Source organism: Mobula hypostoma, unplaced genomic scaffold (assembly GCF_963921235.1).
Source record: "Mobula hypostoma unplaced genomic scaffold, sMobHyp1.1 scaffold_83, whole genome shotgun sequence".
NCBI lineage: Eukaryota > Metazoa > Chordata > Chondrichthyes > Myliobatiformes > Myliobatidae > Mobula > Mobula hypostoma.
Genome location: NW_026948186.1, coordinates 411,001 through 435,065, shown reverse-complemented (window position 1 = coordinate 435,065; position 24,065 = coordinate 411,001). Strand labels below are relative to the sequence as shown.

The 24,065-nt window shown below is 56.1% G+C and overlaps 1 protein-coding gene across 1 annotated transcript in view; it reads right to left on the bottom strand.

Moving 5' to 3' along the window:
• The window catches only part of LOC134341519 (P2X purinoceptor 3-like), a 46,239-nt gene that overhangs the window by 4,521 nt on the left and 17,653 nt on the right, over positions 1–24,065 (bottom strand). The window contains exons 3-6 of the mRNA XM_063039392.1: positions 16,108–16,267; positions 15,862–16,012; positions 10,975–11,046; positions 554–626 (exon numbers count right to left, since the gene is read on the bottom strand). Coding sequence (XP_062895462.1) covers positions 554–626; positions 10,975–11,046; positions 15,862–16,012; positions 16,108–16,267 — 456 coding nt within the window. The remainder of the gene's footprint in view (positions 1–553; positions 627–10,974; positions 11,047–15,861; positions 16,013–16,107; positions 16,268–24,065) is intronic.

Genomic DNA, 24,065 nt, shown 5'->3' with positions numbered 1-24,065 from the left:
GGCGAGGTTCGAGGGACGAGGGTGAGATCGGGAGAGAGGAGGGAGGGTGAGGTTTGAGGGGCGAGGGTGAGGAGGGAGTGATCGAGGGGAGAGGAGGGAGGGCGAGGTTCGAGGGACGAGGGTGAGATCGGGAGAGAGGAGGGAGGGTGAGGTTTGAGGGGCGAGGGTGAGGAGGGAGTGATCGAGGGGAGAGGAGGGAGGGTGAGGTTCAAGAGGCGAGGGTGAGGAGGGAGTGATCGAGGGGAGAGGAGGGAATGATCGAGGGGAGAGGAGGGAGGGCGAGGTTCGAGGGACGAGGGTGAGATCGGGAGAGAGGAGGGAGGGTGAGGTTTGAGGGGCGAGGGTGAGAAGGGAATGATTGAGAGAGGAGGGAGTGATCGAGGGGAGAGGAGGGAGGGCGAGGTTCGAGGGACGAGGGTGAGATCGGGAGAGAGGAGGGAGGGTGAGGTTTGAGGGGCGAGGGTGAGGAGGGAGTGATCGAGGGGAGAGGAGGGAATGATTGAGGGGAGAGGAGGGAGGGCGAGGTTCGAGGGACGAGGGTGAGGAGACTTACCATTGCCGACCTGATGTGTCGTCAGTGAACAGTTCCTATCGTGGTCACAGATGAATTGTTTGTTACTGGGGTCCTGAACAGCGAACGGAGGGTGGAGGAGGGAGGATACACAGATCACTCACACCGGGACACAGAAATATCAGCCCTCAACCTGGTCCCCGTCCACCCCGCACCGATTTTTACGAGGGTGTCCGACCCGGGCGGGCACGGCGACCGCAGGGAGTGGTGGGCGCGTCTCGCAGCACCACGGGGGGCAGCCTCTCCCCCGCAGACTCGTCATCGAAGACCCCAGGCGTTGTGTCGCCTCCCCCCGCTCTCTCTCCCGTCGGGAGTGCAGGCCTCACCAGGGGCCTGTCTATTGGACTACGACCAGAGGGGGTCTGGGCCTCACCACGAGACCATAGGTCACAGGAGCAGAAACCGGCCATTCGGCCCGTCGACTCTGCTCCCCCATCTCATCGTGGCTGATCTAATATTCCCTCTCAGCCCCCGACCACCTGCCTTCTCCCTGTATCCCTTCATGCCCCGACCAAACAAGAACCTGTCAGTAAGAGGGATAATAAGAGGAACAGATTGGCCAGGTGGATTCAGAATTGGCTTGCCTGCAGAAGGCAGAGGGTGGTGGTGGAGGGAGTACATTCAGATTGGAGGATTGTGACTAGTGGTGTCCCACAAGGATCTGTTCTGGGACCTCTGCTGTTCGTGATGTTTATTAATGACCTGGATGTGGGGGTAGAAGGGTGGGTTGGCAAGTTTGCAGACGACACAAAGGTTGGTGGTGTTGTAGATAGTGTAGAGGATTGTCGAAGATTGCAGAGAGACATTGACAGGATGCAGAAGTGGGCTGAGAAGTGGCAGATGGAGTTCAACCCGGAGAAGGGTGAGGTGGTACACTTTGGAAGGACAAACTCCAAGGCAGAGTACAAAGTAAATGGCAGGATACTTGGTAGTGTGGAGGAGCAGAGGGATCTGGGGGTACATGTCCACAGATCCCTGAAAGTTGCCTCACAGGTGGATAGGGTAGTTAAGAAAGCATATGGGGTGTTAGCTTTCATAAATCAAGGGATAGAGTTTAAGAATCGCGATGTAATGATGCAGCTCTGTAAAACTCGGGTTAGGCCACACTTGGAGTACTGTGTCCAGTTCTGGTCACCTCACTATAGGAAGGATGTGGAAGCATTGGAAAGGGTACAGAGGAGATTTACCAGGATGCTGCCTGGTTTAGAGAGTATGCATTATGATCAGAGATTAAGGGAGCTAGGGCTTTACTCTTTGGAGAGAAGGAGGATGAGAGGAGACATGATAGAGGTGTACAAGATAATAAGAGGAATAGATAGAGTGGACAGCCAGCGCCTCTTCCCCAGGGCACCACTGCTCAATACAAGGGGACATGGCTTTAAGGTAATGGGTGGGCATTTCAAGTGGGTAATTAGAGTAAGGGTTTTTACTCAGAGAGTGGTTGGTGCGTGGAATGCACTGCCTGAGTCAGTGGTGAAGGCAGATACACTCGTGAAGTTTAAGAGACTGCTAGACAGGTATATGGAGGAATCTAAGGTGGGGGCTTATATGGGAGGCAGGGATTGAGGGTCGGCAGAACATTGTGGGCCGAAGGGCCTGTACTGTGCTGTACTATTCTATGTTCTACAGACAGAGTAAATGTGAATAGGCTCTTTCCATTTAGATTAGAAGAGATAAATGCAAGAGGACATGGCTTTAGGGTGAGAGGGGAAAGGTTTAGGGGGGACCTTCACTCAGAGAGTGGCGGGAGTGTGGAACGAGCTGCCATCTGACGTGGTAAACGCAGGCTCACTCTTAAGTTTTAAGAATAAGTTGGATAGGTACATGGATGGGAGAGGTCTGGAGGGTGATGGACTGGGTGCCGGTCGATGGGACCAGGCCGAACGGCCTGTTCTCTGCGCTGGAGCCCTCCGTGGTTCTGCGGCTCCGAGATGCGGGGAAATGCGTCGTTTCTGCGTCAGAGACCGACGCAGTCTGAGCCCGCGCTGGGGGCGGCCTGCAAGGCGTGCTCAGCAGCTGACTAAACCCACGACCCAATAACCCTGTGTGACAGGGACACATCAGGCTGAACCCTGAACTCACACTCTCAGCATGATCCGGCAGGTTTGCAAGTAGATGACGGGTGTAACACGAATGTTAAGGAAGGACAAGCCAATGACTGGGCACAACTGCAGACAGAATAACACACGTAGCATTCAGAATAAGGTGGAGAAACTCGTGGCACAATTAGAGATTGGTCAGTGTGACGTCGTGGGCATCACTGAGTCGTGGCTAAAAGGAGGCCGTGGTTGGGAGACTAACAGCAAGGGATATACCGGCAGGGAAATGAAATACAATGCTGGAAAGTGTATGGTCACGCACTTTGGCAGAAGAAATAAACGGGCAGACTATTACTTAAATGGGGGAGAGAATTCAAAGTTCTGAGATGCAACGGGACTTGAGAGTCCTCGTACAGGTTAGGGTTAAGCTCCAGGCTGAGTCGGTGGTGAAGAAGGCGAATGCAATGTTGGCATTCATTTCTTTTTTTTTTAATTTTATTTTTATTTGGATAAGGAATTCACAATTATCATGTACTTTTTTCACACATATAACCTTTTCCATTTTTTTATACGTATAAAACTACAATTATTTATACATTCTTAAGTACACATTGAGATGATATAAAAGGAAAATAAACATTTAAATAGATAATTATGTACTGTGGTAAATCTAACCTATCAGGCTAAGTAATGAAATTAGTTGTTAAGAAAAATGGTAATAATAGTTTCCATACAACCCTTCTGGACCATTTCCACTGGTCCAAAATGCTGCATACAAGCCTATATACCAACCATTGTAGGTGTTTATATCCCAATTTGTTCGTGCTTGTTCCTGCCCGCAGACATAATTATCCAATCCCGATGTACTTATTTACTTAATTTTTTCATTTTTTTTATCCCTTTCCCAAATCTTTCCCTTTACTTGTGTTAATTCTCTATTTTCCAAAAAAAACCAAACATTTAGACTAGGGGTGCTTACATTAGCAATATTACTGTGTTGATGAGAAGAGCAATATAAATCATTAGGAGAGTCATCTAAAGTCTGCTCGCATTGGGGTTATATATTCAATCCGTTTATTCCAGATTTGATAAAATGTTTCTTTTTGAGTTGGCATTCATTTCTAGAGGAACAGAGTATAGGAGCAGGGATGTGATGTTGAGGCTCTATAAGGCGCTGGTGAGACCTCACTTGGAGTACCGTGGGCAGTTTTGGTCTCCTTATTTAAGAAAGGATGTGCTGACGTTGGAGAGGGTACAGAGAAGATTCACTAGAATGATTCCAGGAATGAGAAGGTTAACATATGAGGAACGTTTGTCCGCTCTTGGACTGTATTCCTCGGAGTTTAGAAGAATGAGGGGAGACCTCGTAGAAACAATTCGAATGTTGAAATGCATGGACAGAGTGGATGTGGCAAAGTTGTTTCCCATGATGGGGGAGTCTAGTCCGAGAGGGCATGACTTAAGGATTGAAGGGCACCCATTCAGAACAAAGATGCGAAGAAATTTCTTTAGCCAGAGGGTGGTGAATCTGTGGAATTTGTTGCCACGGGTAGCAGTGGAGGCCAAGTCATTGGGTGTATTTAAGGCAGAGATTGATAGGTATCTGAGTAGCCAGGGCATCAAAGGTTATAGTGAGAAGGCGGGAGAGTGGGACTAAATGGGAGAATGGATCAGCTCATGATAAAATGGCGGAGCAGACTCGATGGGCCGAATGGCCAACTTCTGCTCCTTTGTCTTGTGGTCTTGTGGAATTTAGAAAGATGAGAGGGGATCTTATTGAAACATATAAGATTATTAAGGGATTGGACACGCTGGAGGCAGGAAGCGTGTTCCTGCTGATGGGTGAGTCCAGAACCAGAGGCCACAATTTAAGAATAAGGGGTAGGCCATTCAGAACGGAGTTGAGGAAAAATACTCCGGAATTCTCTGGACTGGGTACAGAGAAGATTCACTAGAATGATCCCGGGAATGAGAGGGTTAACACATGAGGAACGTTTGTCCGCTCTTGGACTGTATTCCTCGGAGTTTAGAAGAATGAGGGGAGACCTCGTAGAAACATTTCGAATGTTGAAAGGCATGGACAGAGTGGATGTGGCAAAGTTGTTTCCCATGATGGGGGAGTCTAGTCCGAGAGGGCATGACTTAAGGATTGAAGGGCACCCACTCAGAACAGAAATGCGAAGAAATTTCTTTAGTCAGAGGGTGGTGAATCTATGGAATTTGTTGCCACGGGCGGCAGTGGAGGCCAAGTCATTGGGTGTATTTAAGGCAGAGATTGATAGGTATCTGAGTAGCCAGGGCATCAAAGGTTACGGTGAGAAGGCGGGGGAATGGGACTAAATAGGATAAAATGGATCAGCTCATGATAAAATGGCGGGGCAGACTCGATGGGCCGAATGGCCAACTTCTGCTCCTTTGTCTAATGGTCTTATGGTCTTATATACTTCGTATTGAAAGGACAGACAGGAAGTCAGAGGCGGTGGTGTGACTCTGGTGGTAAAAGATGGAATTCCATCTTGAGAAAGAGGTGACTTTGGGTCAGAAAGTGCTGAGTCTTTGTGGGTGGAGTTAAGAAATTGCAAGGGTGAAAATCCATTACGGGAATCAAATATAGGCCTCCAAGTCGTAGCCAGGATGCGGGGTTGAGATAGCAAAAGGGAGCTGGAAAGGGCACGTGATATGGGAAATGGATGGCACAATTGTAACGGGGGACTCCAATAGGGACGGGGATTGGGAAAATCAGGTTGGTGTCGGATCGCGAGAGGGGGAATTTGCTGAGCGTACAAGATGGCTTTTTCGAGCAGCTTGTGCTCGAACCTCCGTGGGGAAAGGCTATCTTTGACTAGGTGCTGTGCAAGAACCCAGCCTTATTGGGGAGCTTGGCGTAAAGGAACCCTCGGGAGGCAGTGATCACAATACGGTTGAAATCATACTGCAGTTAGAGGGGCTGTGCGCTGGCCAGGAGAGGCGTAACTGTGTACAGTTTTGGTCACCGAGTTATAGGAAAGATGTCAAATTGTGTCCAGATTTGGTCACCGAATTATTGGAAAGATGTCAAATTGTGTACGGTTTTGGTCACTGAATTATAGGAAAGATGTCAAATTGTGTACGGTTTTGGTCACCGAATTATAGGAAAGATGTCAAACTGTGTACAGTTTTGGTCACCGAATTATAGGAAAGATGTCAACAAAATTGAGAGAGTACAGAGAAGATTTACGAGAATGTTACCTGGGTTTCATCACCTAAGTTAGAGAGAAAGGTTGAACAAGTTGGGTCTTTATTCTTTGGAGCGTAGGAGGTTGAGGGGGGACTTGATAGAGGTGTTTAAAATTATGAGGGGGATTGATAGAGTTGAGGTGGATAGGCTTTTTCCATTGAGAGTGGGGGAGATTCAAACGAGAGGACACGAGTTGAGAGTTAAAGGGCAAAAGTTTAGGGGTAACACGAGGGGGAACTTCTTTACTCAGAGAGTGGTGGCTGTGTGGAACGAGAAGTGGTCGAGGCAGGTTCGATGTTGTCATTTAAAGTTAAATTGGACAGCTATATGGACAGGAGAGGAATGGAGGGTTATGGGCTGAGTGTAGGTCGGTGGGACTAGGTGAGAGTAAGAGTTCGGCACGGACTAGAGGGGCCGAGATGGCCTGTTTCCGTGCTGTAATTGTCATATGGTTATGAGAAATAGGAGCAGGAATGGGGGAGCTTGATGTAAAGGAACCCTCGGGAGGCAGTGATCACAATACGGTTGAAACCATACTGCAGTTGGAGAGGGAGAAGCACAGTTCACATGTCTCGGTATCGCAGTGGAATAGAGGGAATTACAGAGGCATGAGAGAGGAGCTTGCCCGGGTGGATTGGAGGGGGACGCTGGCAGAGATGGCTGAAGTTTCCGGGAATAGTTCACAAGGCACGGGATAGATATGTCCCACAGAAGAACATGAACAAGTAGGAACAGGAGTCGGCTATCTTGCCTGTCGAGCTTGCTCTGCCACAGAACCATAGAACACTACAGCACAGGAAACAGGCCATTCGGCCCTTCTAGTCCGTGCCGAAACTTTATTCCGCTGGTCCCATCGACCTGCGCCCAGCCCATAACCCTCCAGACCTCTCCCATCATTGCACCTATCCAATTTATTCTTAAAACTGAAGAGTGAGCCTGCGTTTACCACGTCAGATGGCAGCTCGTTCCACACTGCCGTCACTCTCTGAGTGAAGAAGTTCCCCCTAAATCTTTCCCCTTTCACCCTGAAACCTTTCCCCTTTCACCCTAAACCCATGTCCTCTCATATTTCTCTCTCCTAATCTAAGTGGAAAGAGCCTACTTGCATTTACTCTGTCTATACCCCTCATCATTTTGTTAACCTCTCTCAAATCCCCCCTCATTCTTCCACGCTCCAAGGAATAAACTCCTAACCTGTTCAATCTTTCCCTGTAACTCAACTCCTGAAGACCCGGCAACATCCTAGTAATTCTTCTCTGCACTCTTTCAATCTTACGTTCAATAAGAGCATGGCTGATCTGTCTGTAAACTCAGCTCCATCTACCTGCCTCTTCCCCATAACCCTTAATTCCCCTACTATGTAAAAATCTATCTAACTGTATCTTAAATATATATTTAGTGAAGAAGTCCCAACTGCTTCCCCGGGCAGAGAATTCCACCGATTCACCACTCTCTGGGAAAAAACAGTTTCTCCTCATCTCTGTCCTAAATCTTCTCCCCTGAATCTTGAGGCCCTCTCCCCTAGTTCTAGTGTCACCTACCAGTAGAAACAACTTTCCTGCCTCTATCTATCTATCCCTTTCAAATGGCAGGGGTAGGCAACTGTGGCTGACAAAAGGACGCTAAGGACTGGATAAAAGCCAAGGAAGGGGCTTATAAGGCAGCAAAAATGAGTGGGAAATCGGATTATTAGGAAGCTTTTAAAATCCAACGAAAGGCAGCTAAGAGAAGCTATAAGAAGGGAAAAGATGAAATACGTGGGCAGACCATCCAACAACGTAAAGCAGGATACCAAAAGTTTTTTTTTCCGATTATATAAAGAGTAAAAGGGAGGTGAGAGTTGATATTGGATCTCTGGGAAATGATGCTGGTGAGGTAGAACAGGGAACGAAGAAATGGCAGATGGACTTAATGGGTACTTTGCATCAGTCTTCACTGTGGAAGACACTAGCAGTGGTGCCAGAGGTCCGTGAGTGCCCTTGCAATTACGAAGGAAAAAGTGCCAGGCAAACTCAGAGGTCTTAAGGTGGGTAAGTCACCGGGACCAGGTGGACTACATCCCAGGGTCCCGAGAGAGGTTGCTGAGGAGATTTTGGACGATTCTGGCATGGTCCAAGAGGCTTGGAAGATAGCAAATGTCACTCCACTCTTTCAGAAGGGAGGAAGGCAAAAGAAAGAAATTATAGGCCAGTTAGCCTAACCTCACTGAGAAAGCGTTGGAGTCTATTATTAAGGATGAGGTCTTGGGGCACTCGGAGACTAAGGATAAAATAAGTCAAAGTCAGCATGGTTTCTGTGAGGGGAAATCTTGCCCGACAAATCTGTTAGAGTTCTCTGAGGAAGTAACAAGCAGGGTGGACAAAGGAGAGGCAGTGGACGTCATTTACTTGGATTTTCTGAAGGCATTTGATAATGTGCCACACACGAGAATGTTTAACAAGACAAAATAGAACATAGGACAGTACAGCACAGTACAGGCCCTTCGGCCCACAATGTTGTGCTGACCCTCAAACCCTGCCTCCCATATAACCCCCACCTTAAATTCCTCCATATACCTGTCTAGTAGTCTCTTAAACTTCACTAGTGTATCTGCCTCCACCACTGACTCAGGCAGTGCATTCCACGCACCAACCACTCTCTGAGTGAAAAACCTTCCTCTAATATCCCCCTTGAACTTCCCAGCCCTTACCTTAAAGCCATGTCCTCTTGTATTGAGCAGTGGTGCCCTGGGGAAGAGGCGCTGGCTATCCACTCTATCTATTCCTCTTATTATCTTGTACACCTCTATCATGTCTCCTCTCCAAAGAGTAAAGCCCTAGCTCCCTTAATCTCTGATCACAATGCATACTCTCTAAACCAGGCAGCGTCCTGGTAAATCTCCTCTGTACCCTTTCCAATGCTTCCACATCCTTCCTATAGTGAGGCGACCAGAACTGGACACAATACTCCAAGTGTGGCCTAACCAGAGTTTTATAGAGCTGCATCATTACCTCGCGACTCTTAAACTCTATCCCTCGACTTGTGAAAGCTAACACCCCATAAGCTTTCTTAACTACCCACACAGCGTTACAGGAAAGAGACTGGCACGGAGAGAGGAATGGCTGACAGGCAGGAGGCAGAGAGTGGGAATAAAAGGGGCCTTTTCTGGTCGGCTGCCGGTGACTAGTGATGTTCCTCAGGGGTCAGTATTGGGACCGCTACTTTTCACATTGTTTGTCAGTGATTTAGATAGTGGAATTGATGGCTTTGTGGCAAAGTCTGCGGATGATACGAAGGTCGGTGGAGGGGTAGGTGGAGCTGAGGAAGCAATACGATTGCAGCAGGACCTAGACAAATTGGAAGAATGGGCAAAACGTGTCAGATGGAGTACAGCGTTGGGAAATGTATGATAATGCAGTTTGGTAAAAGGAACAGTAGAGCGAACTATTATCTAAATGGGGAGAAGTTTCAAATATCAGCGTCCTCGTGAAGGACTCCCAGAAGGTTAATTCACAGGTTGAGTCTCCAGTAAAGGAAGGCAAATGTAATGTTGGCATTTATTTCAAGGGGAATAGAATATGAACGCCAGGAGATAATGCTGAGCCTTCGTAAGACACCAGGCAGGCCGCACTTGGAGTGTGGTCAACAGCTTTGGGCCCTGTATCTCAGAAAGGATGTGTTGTCATTGGAGGGAGCCCAGAGGAGGTTCACGAGGATGATTCCGGGAATGACGGGGTTAACATTTGGCAGCTTTGGGCCTGTACTCACTGGAATTCTGGAAGAATGCCGGGGGAATCTCACTGAAACCTACCGAACGTTGAAAGGACGAGATTGGGTGGATGTGGAGAGGACGTTTCCTATGGTGGGGGTATCCCGAACTAGAGGCCACAGCCTCAGATTTGAGGGGCGACCTTTTCGAACGGAGGCAAGGAGGAATTTTTTTTTAGCCAGAGAGCTGTGGAACGCTCTGCCACAGACTGCAGTGGAGACCAAGCCCCTGAGTATACTTGAGGTAGAAGCTGATGGTTTCCTGATCGGCCGAGGCATCGAAGGATCTGGCGAGAAGGCAGGCGTGTGGGGTTGAGTGGGATCCAGGATCAGCCCCGATAAAATGGTGCAGCAGGGTCGATGGACTGAATGGCCTAATTCTGCTCCTATGAGCCTCACAGGTGGATAGGGTAGTTAAGAAAGCTTATGGGGTGTTAGCTTTCATAAGTCGAGGGATAGAGTTTAAGAGTCGCGAGGTAATGATGCAGCTCTATAAAACTCTGGTTAGGCCACACTTGGAGTACTGTGTCCAGTTCTGGTCACCTCACTATAGGAAGAATGTGGAAGCATTGGAAAGGGTACAGAGGAGATTTACCAGGATGCTGCCTGGTTTAGAGAGTGTGGATTATGATCAGAGATTAAGGGAGCTAGGGCTTTACTCTTTGGAGAGAAGGAGGATGAGAGGAGACATGATAGAGGTGTACAAGATATTAAAAGGAATAGATAGTGGATAGCCAGCGCCTCTTCCCCAGGGCACCACTGCTCAATACAAGAGGACATGACTTTAAGGTAAGGGGTGGGAAGTTCAAGGGGGATATTAGAGGAAGGTTTTTTACTCAGAGAGTGGTTGGTGTGTGGAATGCACTGCCTGAGTCAGTGGTGGAGGCAGATACACTAGTGAAGTTTAAGAGACTACTAGACAGGTATATGGAGGAATTTAAGGTGGTGGGGGGGTTATATGGGAGGCAGGGTCTGAGGGTCAGCACAACATTATGGGCCGAAGGGCCTGTACTGTGCTGTACTATTCTATGTTCTATGTCTTGTGGAGTAGTACTGGAAGGGCAGAATTTCTTCTTATACACAAACATTTAACCGGCTTTCTCCTGCACGATCACAGACCTGTACAAAACCCCTGCAATGATCACAACACAGGCACACTGACACACATTCTCTCTCACTCACACACACTCACACTCACACTCACACACACACACTCACTCACACTCACACACTCACACTCACTCACACACACTCACACTCACACTCACACACACACACTCACTCACACTCACACACTCACACTCACTCACACACACACACACACACACACACTCACACTCACACACTCACACACACTCACACTCACACACACTCACACTCACACTCACAGACAGACTGACCTCGGGACAGACATCTTGAAGCTGGTTGTCGGTGATTCGCATCGCGGTGATGATGCAGAACACTGACGATCCCTGTAACAGTGTTGGGGAGGGAGAGAGAGGGGGGATAGAGAGGGGAGAGAGAGGGGAGAGGGGAGAGAGAGGGGAGAGAGGGGAGAGAGAGGGGAGAGAGGGGAGAGAGAGGGGGAGAGAGGGGAGAGAGGGGTGAGAGGAGAGAGAGGGGGAGAGGGGAGAGTGGGGAGAGAGAGGGGAGAGAGAGGGGGGAGAGGGGAGAGAGGGGAGAGAGAGAGGGGAGAGAGGGGAGAGAGGGGAGAGAGGAGAGAGAGAGGGGGGAGAGGAGAGAGAGAGGGGGGAGAGGAGAGAGAGAGGGGGAGAGGGGGAGAGGGGAGAGAGAGGGGGGAGAGGGGAGAGAGAGGGGAGAGAGAGAGAGGGGAGAGGGGGAGAGGGGAGAGAGGGGAGAGGAGAGAGAGAGGGGAGAGGAGAGAGAGGGGGGAGAGGGGAGAGAGAGGAGAGAGAGGGGGGAGAGGAGAGAGAGAGGGGAGAGGAGAGAGAGGGGGGAGAGGGGGGAGAGGGGGGAGAGGGGAGAGAGGGGGGAGAGGGGAGAGAGAGGGGGAGAGGAGAGAGAGGGGGGAGAGGGGAGAGAGAGGGGGGAGAGGAGAGAGAGAGGGGGAGAGGGGGGAGAGGGGAGAGAGAGGGGGAGAGGGGAGAGAGAGGGGAGAGGGGGAGAGGGGAGAGAGGGGAGAGGGGGAGAGGGGAAGAGGGGGGAGAGGGGAGAGAGGGGAGAGGGAGACAGAGAGGGGCATGGAGGGGCGGGGGACAGGGGAGGGGCGAGTGGGAGTGGAGAGAGGGAGTGAGGGGATAGTGAGGGGTGGAGGGGAGGGGAACCAGGGATGAGGGGGGGAGGGGAAGGGGAGAGCGATGGATAATTAGAGGCAGGAACGTCCTTTTCTCCCCCACCGCCAGGCGAGACTAGGCAATGCGGACTCAAAGTAAATTCAGTGTCAAATTTGCCACCATATACAACCCCGAGGCCCATTTCGCCGCGGGCGCCCTCGAAAAATCTACAGCATAATAACCACAACAGAATCAACGGGAGACCGCACCAACTCGGGCGCTCGGCCAGCGTGCAGAAGACAACAAACTGCGCAGATACGGAAAGAAAGCATGACGATGATAAATAAATGTGGAGACTGTGAGATGAAGGGTGTTCCCCCCCCACCCCACCGTCTCCCAATCTCTCCGACCCTCGACCGTCAGGAGGGAGGGACACGAGGATTGTCAGACTGGGGAACGGCTCTGACCCTGCCACCACCGAGGTCCCGCCACTGGGCCAGGCGGACGTCCACCGCTTCCCTGGGCCGCACGCAGCACGCAGCTTGGAATGATAGTCATGACGTTGTCTGTGATAATTGGCTCCTTGGGGTGGCCTGCGTCTCAAACAGCCTCTGACAACCAAGTCCAGCTCCCGGCCTCCGCCTGCGGCCCAGCTGCGGAGCACCGGGGGGGAACCGTTTCTACCGACGGGAGAAGGGGCGAAGGCGGCTTACTGGCGACTTGAAACCTCTGGCTCCGGGCGGACGGGGGCTCGGCGGCTCGTCTGGGGGAAGGAAAACTCTGACCTCAAACCTCCGCTGTATCACGTCACTTCCACAGCCAGCCCCGGACGGCGGAGGGCCACATTCTGGCAATATTCTGTCTTACGTGCTGCGTGAGATGTGTCTATTGAGGGTCCGCTGTGGCCCGGAGGAACGATGGTTCATTTGGCTGTATGAACGTCCAGTCAGATGACAATAAACTTCAACTTCAACTCGTACCCCGAGGACGCCTGTCCCTCCACACTCCCCACCGTTCAGTGTCCTACCCTCGTACGCCCAGGTCCCCCTGTCCCTCGACACTCCCCACCGTTCACGGTGCGTGTCCTACCCTCGTACCCCGAGGTCCCCCTGTCCCTCGACACTCCCCACCGTTCAGTGTCCTACCCTCGTACCCCGAGGTCCCCCTGTCCCTCGACACTCCCCACCGTTCAGTGTCCTACCCTCGTACGCCAAGGTCCCCCTGTCCCTCAACACTCCCCACCGTTCAGTGTCCCACCCTCGTACGCCGAGGACGCCTGTCCCTCGACACTCCCCACCGTTCAGTGTCCTACCTTCGTACCCCGAGGTCCCCCTGTCCCTCGACATTCCCCACCATTCACTGTGCGTGTCCTACCCTCGTACCCCGAGATCCCCCTGCCCTCCACACTCCCCACCGTTCAATGTCCTACCCTCGTACCCCGAGGTCCCCCTGTCCCTCCACACTCCCCACCGTTCAGTGTCCTACCCCCGTACCCCGAGGTCCCCCTGTCCCTCCACACTCCCCACCGTTCAGTGTCCTACCCTCGTACCCCGAGGCCCCCCCATCCCTCCACACTCCCTACCGTTCAGTGTCCTACCCTCGTACCCCGAGGTCCCCCTGCCCCTCGACACTCCCCACCGTTCAGTGTCCTACCGCCGTACCCCGAGGTCCCCCTGTCCCTCGACACTCCCCACTGTTCAGTGTGTGTGTCCCACCCTCGTACACCGAGGTCCCCCTGTCCCTCAACACTCCCCACCGTTCAGTGTCCCACCCTTGTACTCCGAGGTCCCCCTGTCCCTCGACACTCCCCACCGTTCAGTGTCCTACCCCCGTACACCGAGGTCCCCCTGCCCCTCGACACTCCCCACCGTTCAGTGTCCTACCATCGTACCCCGAGTCCCCCCGTCCCTCGACACTCCCCACCGTTCAGTGTCCTACCCTCGTACGCCGAGATCCCCCCATCCCTCGACACTCCCCACCATTCACTGTGCGTGTCCTACCCTCGTACCCCGAGGTCCCCCTGTCCCTCGACACTCCCCACCGTTCAGTGTCCTACCCTCGTACGCCGAGGACGCCTGTCCCTCCACACTCCCCACCGTTCAGTGTCCTACCCTCGTACGCCGAGATCCCCCTGTCCCTCCACACTCCCCACCGTTCAGTGTCCTACCCTTGTACGCCGAGGACGCCTGTCCCTCCACACTCCCCACCGTTCAGTGTCCTACCCTCGTACCCCGAGGTCTCCCTGTCCCTCGACACTCCCCACCGTTCAGTGTCCTACCCTCGTACGCCGAGATCCCCCTGTCCCTCCACACTCCCCACCGTTCAGTGTCCTACCCTCGTACGCCGAGGTCCCCCGTCCCTCGACACTCCCCACCGTTCAGTGTCCTACCCTCGTACCCCGACATCCCCCTGTCCCTCCACACTCCCCACCGTTCAGTGTCCTACCCTCGTAAGCCGAGATCCCCCTGTCCCTCCACACTCCCCACCGTTCAGTGTCCTACCCTCGTACCCCGAGGTCCCTCTGTCCCTCGACACTCCCCACCGTTCAGTGTCCTACCCTCGTACCCCGAGATCCCCCTGTCCCTCGACACTCCTCACCGTTCAGTGTCCTACCCTCATACGCCGAGGTCCCCCTGTCCCTCCACACTCCCTACCGTTCAGTGTCCCACCCTCGTACGCCGAAGTCCCTCTGTCCCTCGACACTCCCCACCGTTCAGTGTCATACCCTCGTACGCCGAGGTCCCCCTGTCCCTCGACACTCCCCACCGTTCAGTGTCCCACCCTCGTACGCCGAGGTCCCCCCGTCCCTTGACACTCCCCACCGTTCACGGTGCATGTCCCACCCTCGTACCCCAAGGTCCCCCTGTCCCTCGACACTCCCCACCGTTCAGTGTCATACCCTCGTACGCCGAGGTCCCCCTGTCCCTCGACACTCCCCACCGTTCAGTGTCCCACCCTCGTACGCCGAAGTTCCTCTGTCCCTCCACACTCCCCACCGTTCAGTGTCCTACCCTCGTACCCCGAGATCCCCCCGTCCCTCGACACTCCCCACCGTTCACGCTGCGTGTCCCACCCTCGTACGCCGAGGTCCCCTCGTCCCTCGACACTCCCCACCATTCACTGTGCATGTCCCACCCTCGTACGCCGAGGTCCCCTCGTCCCTCGACACTCCCCACCATTCACTGTGCGCGTTCCACCCTCGTACGCCGAGGTCCCCCTGTCCCTCAACACTCCCCACCATTCACGCTGCGTGTCCCACCCTCTTACGCCCAGGTCCCCCTGTCCCTCGACACTCCCCACCGTTCATGCTGCGTGTCCCACCCTCTTACGCCCAGGTCCCCCTATCCCTCGACACTCCCCACCGTTCACGGTGCGTGTCCCACCCTCTTACGCCCAGGTCTCCCTGTCCCTCGACACTCCGCACCATTCAGTGTCCTACCCTCGTACCCTGAGGTCCCCCTGTCCCTTGACACTCCCCACCATTCACAGTGCGTGTCTACCCTCGTACGCCGAGGTCCCCCTGTCCCTCGACACTCCCCACCGTTCACGGTGTGTGTCCTACCCTCGTACGCCGAGGTCCCCCTGTCCCTCGACACTCCCCACCGTTCACGGTGTGTGTCCTACCCTCGTACGCCGAGGTCCCCCTGTCCCTCGACACTCCCCACCATTCACGGTGCGTGTCTACCCTCGTACGCCGAGGTCCCCCTGTCCCTCGACACTCCCCACCGTTCACGGTGTGTGTCCTACCATCGTACACCGAGGTCCCCCCGTCCCTCGACACTCCCCACCATTCACGGTGCGTGTCCGACCCTCGTATGCCGAGGTCCCCCCGCCCCTCGACACTCCCCACCATTCACGGTGCGTGTCCGACCCTCGTACGCCAAGGTCCCCCCGCCCCTCGACACTCCCCACCATTCATGGTGCGTGTCCGACCCTCGTACGCCGAGGTACCCCGGCCCTCGACACTCCCCACCGTTCACGGTGCGCGTGCCCTACCCTCGTACGCCGAGGCCCCCCTGTCCCTCCCCACCGTTCACAAGGACGTGCCTGTACCTGTGGGGGGATGATGTAGTCGGCCACATCGAGGACACGGACGGAACCGTTTTTGAAATGTGCCCTCCCAAATCCTTTCACCTTGGTAATGACCGAGGACTCGATGTTGGTCTCCTTGGTCTGGTAAGCCTTCTCGTGCAGGAATACCCAGCTGTGGGCAAAGAAAGGGTGGGAGGGTCAGAGTCAGGGACTGTCTCCCTCCCTCCCCCTCCTCCTTCCCCTCGCTCCCTCCGCCTCGGCCCTCACCCCAGGAAGTAGACGATGATCAGCAGCTGCATCAGGCGATTCAGGACGCCCACTGTCCAGCTCTTCACCACCATCGACTTGGGGGTCTCGTAGGTGAAGAAACTCTCCAGGAAGCCCATGGCAGCAGCCGACCCGGTGCCCAGCGAGGGACAGCACGCGCCTGGAGGGAGAGAGAGAGAGAGGGAGGGGGTGGAGAAGAGAGTGGGAGGGTGATACCCACGTCCGGAGGGGAGTGTTACCCCGCGTGCCCAGAGAGAGAGAGGGGGATGGAGGGAGGCCGGGCGTCGAGGGGTCGGGACACAGACCCCTGACTGGCTGCCCGCGGACCAGACGCAGGCGTAACGATTAACCAGGCCCCCCCTCCCCTCCCGTTCACGGGGAAATCAGACGGCTCTTCCCAGAACCAGCAGGTCGGTGCGGGGAGGGGCGGGCGGCGACAGAGAGGAGGGGAAAGTTGGGGGGGAGAGACAGAGGGAAGGGGAAGAGGGGGCAAGGGGAGAGGTACAACAGCAAAGGAGGGAGGCCCTTCATGGGATGCGAACCGTGATCGTCTCTCCGACCTCTGTCTCCAAAGCCCGCAACCTCAGTCCCTCTCACTCCAGTCTCTCTGCCCCAGGCTCTCTCACTCTCTCCCTCATAAACTCCCACCCACCACCTGTCTCCCTGTCCCATTCTCTACCCCCCCCTCTCTCTGCCCCAGACTCTCTCTCTTTCCAGTTAATCTCACTCTCCCAGTTCCTCTCTCTCCCTCAACCCCATCTCTCTCTCTCCCCAGTCTCTCTCCCCCAGTCTCTCACCCCAGTCTCTCTCCCCAGTCTCTCTCTCTCCCCAGTCTCTCTCTCTCTCCCCAGTCTCTCACTCCCCCAGTCTCTCTCTCTCCCCCCAGTCTCTCTCACCCCCAGTCTCTCTCTCTCCCCAGTCTCTCTGTCCCCAGTCTCTCTCCCCCCAGTCTCTCTCTCTCCCAGTCTCTCTCTCCCCCCAGTCTCTCTCCCCCCAGTCTCTCTCTCTCCCCAGTCTCTCTCCCCCCAGTCTCTCTGTCCCCAGTCTCTCTCCCCAGTCTCTCTCTCCCCAGTCTCTCTCCCCAGTCTCTCTGTCCCCAGTCTCTCTCCCCAGTCTCTCTCTCCCCAGTCTCTCTCCCCCCAGTCTCTCTCTCCCCAGTCTCTCTCCCCAGTCTCTCTGTCCCCAGTCTCTCTCCCCAGTCTCTCTCTCCCCAGTCTCTCTGTCCCCAGTCTCTCTCTCCCCCAGTCTCTCTGTCCCCAGTCTCTCTCCCCAGTCTCTCTCTCCCCAGTCTCTCTCCCCCCAGTCTCTCTCTCCCCAGTCTCTCTCCCCAGTCTCTCTGTCCCCAGTCTCTCTCCCCAGTCTCTCTCTCTCCCCAGTCTCTCTGTCCCCAGTCTCTCTCCCCAGTCTCTCTCTCCCCAGTCTCTCTCCCCCCAGTCTCTCTGTCCCCAGTCTCTCTCCCCAGTCTCTCTCTCCCCAGTCTCTCTCCCCAGTCTCTCTCTCCCCAGTCTCTCTCCCCAGTCTCTCTCTCTCCCCAGTCTCTCTCCCCAGTCTCTCTCCCCCAGTCTCTCTGTCCCCAGTCTCTCTCTCTCCCCAGTCTCTCTCCCCCCAGTCTCTCTGTCCCCAGTCTCTCTCTCTCCCCAGTCTCTCTCCCCCCAGTCTCTCTGTCCCCAGTCTCTCTCCCCCAGTCTCTCTCCCCCAGTCTCTCTCCCCAGTCTCTCTCTCTCCCCCAGTCTCTCTCCCCAGTCTCTCTCTCCCCCAGTCTCTCTGTCCCCAGTCTCTCTCCCCCCAGTCTCTCTGTCCCCAGTCTCTCTCCCCCAGTCTCTCTCCCCCAGTCTCTCTCCCCAGTCTCTCTCTCTCCCCCAGTCTCTCTCCCCAGTCTCTCTCCCCCAGTCTCTCTGTCCCCAGTCTCTCTCCCCCAGTCTCTCTCCCCCAGTCTCTCTCCCCAGTCTCTCTCTCTCCCCCAGTGTCTCTCCCCAGTCTCTCTCTCCCCCAGTCTCTCTGTCCCCAGTCTCTCTCCCCCAGTCTCTCTCCCCCAGTCTCTCTCTCCCCAGTCTCTCTCACCCCCAGTCTCTCTCACCCCAGTCTCTCTCCCCCCAGTCTCTCTCTCTCCCCAGTCTCTCTCCCCCCAGTCTCTCTCTCCCCCCAGTCTCTCTCTCCCCAGTCTCTCTCTCACCCCCAGTCTATCTCTCCCCAGTCTCTCTCCCCCCAGTCTCTCTCTCCCCCCAGTCTCTCTCTCTCCCAGTCTCTCTCCCCCAGTCTCTCTGTCCCCAGTCTCTCTCCCCCAGTCTCTCTCCCCAGTCTCTCTCTCTCCCCAGTCTCTCTCCCCAGTCTCTCTCCCCCAGTCTCTCTGTCCCCAGTCTCTCTCCCCCAGTCTCTCTCCCCCAGTCTCTCTCTCTCCCCCAGTCTCTCTCCCCAGTCTCTCTCCCCCAGTCTCTCTGTCCCCAGTCTCTCTCCCCCAGTCTCTCTCCCCCAGTCTCTCTCCCCAGTCTCTCTCTCTCCCCCAGTCTCTCTCCCCAGTCTCTCTCTCCCCCAGTCTCTCTGTCCCCAGTCTCTCTCCCCCAGTCTCTCTCTCCCCAGTCTCTCTCACCCCCAGTCTCTCTCACCCCAGTCTCTCTCCCCCCAGTCTCTCTCCCCCAGTCTCTCTCCCCCAGTCTCTCTCCCCCCAGTCTCTCTCTCCCCCCAGTCTCTCTCTCCCCAGTCTCTCTCTCACCCCCAGTCTCTCTCTCCCCAGTCTCTCTCCCCCCAGTCTCTCTCTCCCCCCAGTCTCTCTCTCTCCCAGTCTCACTCTTTTCCCCAGTCTCTCTCCCCCCCAGTCTCTCTCTCTCCCCAGTCTCTCTCCCCCCAGTCTCTCTCTCCCCCCAGTCTCTCTCCCCCCGTCTCTCTCTCCCCAGTCTCTCTCTCTCCCAGTCTCACTCCCCCCAGTCTCTCTCCCCAGTCTCTCACCCCCAGTCTCTCTCCCCAGTCTCTCTCTCCCCAGTCTCTCTCTCTCCCAGTCTCTCTCTCTCCCAGTCTCACTCCCCCCAGTCTCACTCCCCCCAGTCTCTCTCACCCCCAGTCTCTCTCCCCAGTCTCTCTCCCCCCAGTCTCTCTCTCTCCCCAGTCTCTCTCACCCCCAGTAGTTCTCACCAGTCTCTCTCTCCCCCCAGTCTCTCTCTCTCCCCAGTCTCTCTCACCCCCAGTCTCTCTCACCAGTCTCTCTCTCCCCCCAGTCTCTCTCTCCCCCCAGTCTCTCTCTCTCCCCAGTCTCTCTCACCCCCAGTCTCTCTCACCAGTCTCTCTCTCCCCCCAGTCTCTCTCTCTCCCCAGTCTCTCTCTCCCCCCAGTCTCTCTCTCTCCCCAGTCTCTCTCTCCCCCCAGTCTCTCTCCCCCCAGTCTCTCTCCCCCCCAGTCTCTCTCACCAGTCTCTCTCTCCCCCCAGTCTCTCTCTCTCACCAGTCTCTCTCTCCCCCAGTCTCTCTCTCTCCCCAGTCTCTCTCTCCCCCCAGTCTCTCTCTCTCCCCAGTCTCTCTCACCCCCAGTCTCTCTCCCCAGTCTCTCTCTCCCCAGTCTCTCTCCCCCCAGTCTCTCTCTCCCCCCAGTCTCTCTCCCCAGTCTCTCTCTCCCCCAGTCTCTCTCCCCCCAGTCTCTCTCACCCCCAGTCTCTCTCTCCCCAGTCTCTCTCCCCCCAGTCTCTCTCTCTCCCCAGTCTCTCTCCCCCCAGTCTCTCTCCCCCCAGTCTCTCTCTCTCCCCAGTCTCTCTCTCCCCCCAGTCTCTCTCTCTCCCCAGTCTCTCTCTCTCCCCAGTCTCTCTCCCCCCAGTCTCTCTCTCTCCCCAGTCTCTCTCTCTCCCAAGTCTCTCTCTCCCCCAGTCTCTCTCACCCCCAGTCTCTCTCTCCCCAGTCTCTCTCCCCCCAGTCTCTCTCTCCCCCCAGTCTCTCTCCCCCCAGTCTCTCTCTCCCCCCAGTCTCTCTCCCCCAGTCTCTCTCCCCAGTCTCTCTCTCTCCCCAGTCTCTCTCACCCCCAGTCTCTCTCTCCCCCAGTCTCTCTCCCCCAGTCTCTCTCTCCCCAGTCTCTCTCTCCCCCAGTCTCTCTCCCCCCAGTCTCTCTCTCCCCCCAGTCTCTCTCCCCCAGTCTCTCTCCCCAGTCTCTCTCTCTCCCCAGTCTCTCTCTCTCCCCAGTCTCTCTCACCCCCAGTCTCTCTCTCCCCAGTCTCTCTCACCCCCAGTCTCTCTCCCCAGTCTCTCTCTCTCCCCAGTCTCTCTCCCCCCAGTCTCTCTCTCTCACCAGTCTCTCTCTCCCCCAGTCTCTCTCTCTCCCCAGTCTCTCTCTCCCCCCAGTCTCTCTCTCCCCCCAGTCTCTCTCTCTCCCCAGTCTCTCTCACCCCCAGTCTCTCTCACCAGTCTCTCTCTCCCCCCAGTCTCTCTCTCTCCCCAGTCTCTCTCTCCCCCCAGTCTCTCTCTCTCCCCAGTCTCTCTCTCCCCCCAGTCTCTCTCCCCCCAGTCTCTCTCCCCCCAGTCTCTCTCACCAGTCTCTCTCTCCCCCCAGTCTCTCTCTCTCACCAGTCTCTCTCTCCCCCAGTCTCTCTCTCTCCCCAGTCTCTCTCTCACCCCCAGTCTCTCTCCCCAGTCTCTCTCTCCCCCAGTCTCTCTCCCCCCAGTCTCTCTCTCCCCCCAGTCTCTCTCCCCAGTCTCTCTCTCCCCCAGTCTCTCTCCCCCCAGTCTCTCTCACCCCCAGTCTCTCTCTCCCCAGTCTCTCTCCCCCCAGTCTCTCTCTCTCCCCAGTCTCTCTCCCCCAGTCTCTCTCCCCCCAGTCTCTCTCTCTCCCCAGTCTCTCTCTCCCCCCAGTCTCTCTCTCTCCCCAGTCTCTCTCCCCCCAGTCTCTCTCTCTCCCCAGTCTCTCTCTCTCCCAAGTCTCTCTCTCCCCCAGTCTCTCTCACCCCCAGTCTCTCTCTCCCCAGTCTCTCTCCCCCCAGTCTCTCTCTCCCCCCAGTCTCTCTCCCCCCAGTCTCTCTCTCCCCCCAGTCTCTCTCCCCCAGTCTCTCTCCCCAGTCTCTCTCTCTCCCCAGTCTCTCTCCCCCAGTCTCTCTCTCCCCAGTCTCTCTCTCCCCCAGTCTCTCTCCCCCCAGTCTCTCTCTCCCCCCAGTCTCTCTCCCCCAGTCTCTCTCCCCAGTCTCTCTCTCTCCCCAGTCTCTCTCTCTCCCCAGTCTCTCTCACCCCCAGTCTCTCTCTCCCCAGTCTCTCTCACCCCCAGTCTCTCTCCCCAGTCTCTCTCTCTCCCCAGTCTCTCTCCCCCCAGTCTCTCTCTCTCACCCCCAGTCTCTCTCTCCCCAGTCTCTCTCACCCCCAGTCTCTCTCTCTCCCCAGTCTCTCTCCCCCCAGTCTCTCTCCCCCCAGTCTCTCTCTCCCCAGTCTCTCTCCCCCCAGTCTCTCTCTCCCCCCAGTCTCTCTCCCCCAGTCTCTCTCCCCAGTCTCTCTCTCTCCCCAGTCTCTCTCTCTCCCCAGTCTCTCTCACCCCCAGTCTCTCTCTCCCCAGTCTCTCTCACCCCCAGTCTCTCTCTCTCCCCAGTCTCTCTCCCCCCAGTCTCTCTCTCTCACCCCCAGTCTCTCTCTCCCCAGTCTCTCTCCCCCCAGTCTCTCTCTCTCCCCAGTCTCTCTCACCCCCAGTCTCTCTCACCAGTCTCTCTCTCCCCCCAGTCTCTCTCTCTCCCCAGTCTCTCTCACCCCCAGTCTCTCTCACCAGTCTCTCTCTCCCCCCAGTCTCTCTCTCTCCCCAGTCTCTCTCTCCCCCCAGTCTCTCTCTCTCCCCAGTCTCTCTCACCCCCAGTCTCTCTCCCCAGTCTCTCTCTCCCCAGTCTCTCTCCCCCCCAGTCTCTCTCTCCCCCCAGTCTCTCTCCCCAGTCTCTCTCTCCCCCAGTCTCTCTCCCCTAGTCTCTCTCACCCCCAGTCTCTCTCTCCCCAGTCTCTCTCCCCCCAGTCTCTCTCTCTCCCCAGTCTCTCTCCCCCCAGTCTCTCTCTCTCCCCAGTCTCTCTCCCCCCAGTCTCTCTCTCTCCCCAGTCTCTCTCTCTCCCCAGTCTCTCTCCCCCCAGTCTCTCTCTCTCCCCAGTCTCTCTCTCTCCCAAGTCTCTCTCTCCCCCAGTCTCTCTCACCCCCAGTCTCTCTCTCCCCAGTCTCTCTCCCCCCAGTCTCTCTCTCCCCCCAGTCTCTCTCCCCCCAGTCTCTCTCTCCCCCCAGTCTCTCTCCCCCAGTCTCTCTCCCCAGTCTCTCTCTCTCCCCAGTCTCTCTCACCCCCAGTCTCTCTCTCCCCCAGTCTCTCTCCCCCCAGTCTCTCTCTCCCCAGTCTCTCTCTCCCCCAGTCTCTCTCCCCCCAGTCTCTCTCTCCCCCCAGTCTCTCTCCCCCAGTCTCTCTCCCCAGTCTCTCTCTCTCCCCAGTCTCTCTCTCTCCCCAGTCTCTCTCACCCCCAGTCTCTCTCTCCCCAGTCTCTCTCACCCCCAGTCTCTCTCCCCAGTCTCTCTCTCTCCCCAGTCTCTCTCCCCCCAGTCTCTCTCTCTCACCCCCAGTCTCTCTCTCCCCAGTCTCTCTCACCCCCAGTCTCTCTCTCTCCCCAGTCTCTCTCCCCCCAGTCTCTCTCTCCAGTCTCTCTCTCCCCAGTCTCTCTCCCCCCAGTCTCTCTCTCCCCCCAGTCTCTCTCCCCCAGTCTCTCTCCCCAGTCTCTCTCTCTCCCCAGTCTCTCTCTCTCCCCAGTCTCTCTCTCTCCCCAGTCTCTCTCACCCCCAGTCTCTCTCTCCCCCAGTCTCTCTCTCCCCAGTCTCTCTCTCCCCCAGTCTCTCTCCCCCCAGTCTCTCTCTCCCCCCAGTCTCTCTCCCCCAGTCTCTCTCTCCCCAGTCTCTCTCTCTCCCCAGTCTCTCTCTCTCCCCAGTCTCTCTCACCCCCAGTCTCTCTCTCCCCAGTCTCTCTCACCCCCAGTCTCTCTCCCCAGTCTCTCTCTCTCCCCAGTCTCTCTCCCCCCAGTCTCTCTCTCTCACCCCCAGTCTCTCTCTCCCCAGTCTCTCTCACCCCCAGTCTCTCTCTCTCCCCAGTCTCTCTCCCCCCAGTCTCTCTCCCCCCAGTCTCTCTCTCCCCAGTCTCTCTCCCCCCAGTCTCTCTCTCCCCCCAGTCTCTCTCCCCCAGTCTCTCTCCCCAGTCTCTCTCTCTCCCCAGTCTCTCTCTCTCCCCAGTCTCTCTCACCCCCAGTCTCTCTCTCCCCAGTCTCTCTCACCCCCAGTCTCTCTCTCTCCCCAGTCTCTCTCCCCCCAGTCTCTCTCTCTCACCCCCAGTCTCTCTCTCCCCAGTCTCTCTCCCCCCAGTCTCTCTCTCTCCCCAGTCTCTCTCACCCCCAGTCTCTCTCACCAGTCTCTCTCTCCCCCCAGTCTCTCTCTCTCCCCAGTCTCTCTCACCCCCAGTCTCTCTCACCAGTCTCTCTCTCCCCCCAGTCTCTCTCTCTCCCCAGTCTCTCTCTCCCCCCAGTCTCTCTCTCTCCCCAGTCTCTCTCACCCCCAGTCTCTCTCCCCAGTCTCTCTCTCCCCAGTCTCTCTCCCCCCCAGTCTCTCTCTCCCCCCAGTCTCTCTCCCCAGTCTCTCTCTCCCCCAGTCTCTCTCCCCTAGTCTCTCTCACCCCCAGTCTCTCTCTCCCCAGTCTCTCTCCCCCCAGTCTCTCTCTCTCCCCAGTCTCTCTCCCCCCAGTCTCTCTCTCTCCCCAGTCTCTCTCCCCCCAGTCTCTCTCTCTCCCCAGTCTCTCTCTCTCCCCAGTCTCTCTCCCCCCAGTCTCTCTCTCTCCCCAGTCTCTCTCTCTCCCAAGTCTCTCTCTCCCCCAGTCTCTCTCACCCCCAGTCTCTCTCTCCCCAGTCTCTCTCCCCCCAGTCTCTCTCTCCCCCCAGTCTCTCTCCCCCCAGTCTCTCTGTCCCCCAGTCTCTCTCCCCAGTCTCTCTCCTCCCCAGTCTCTC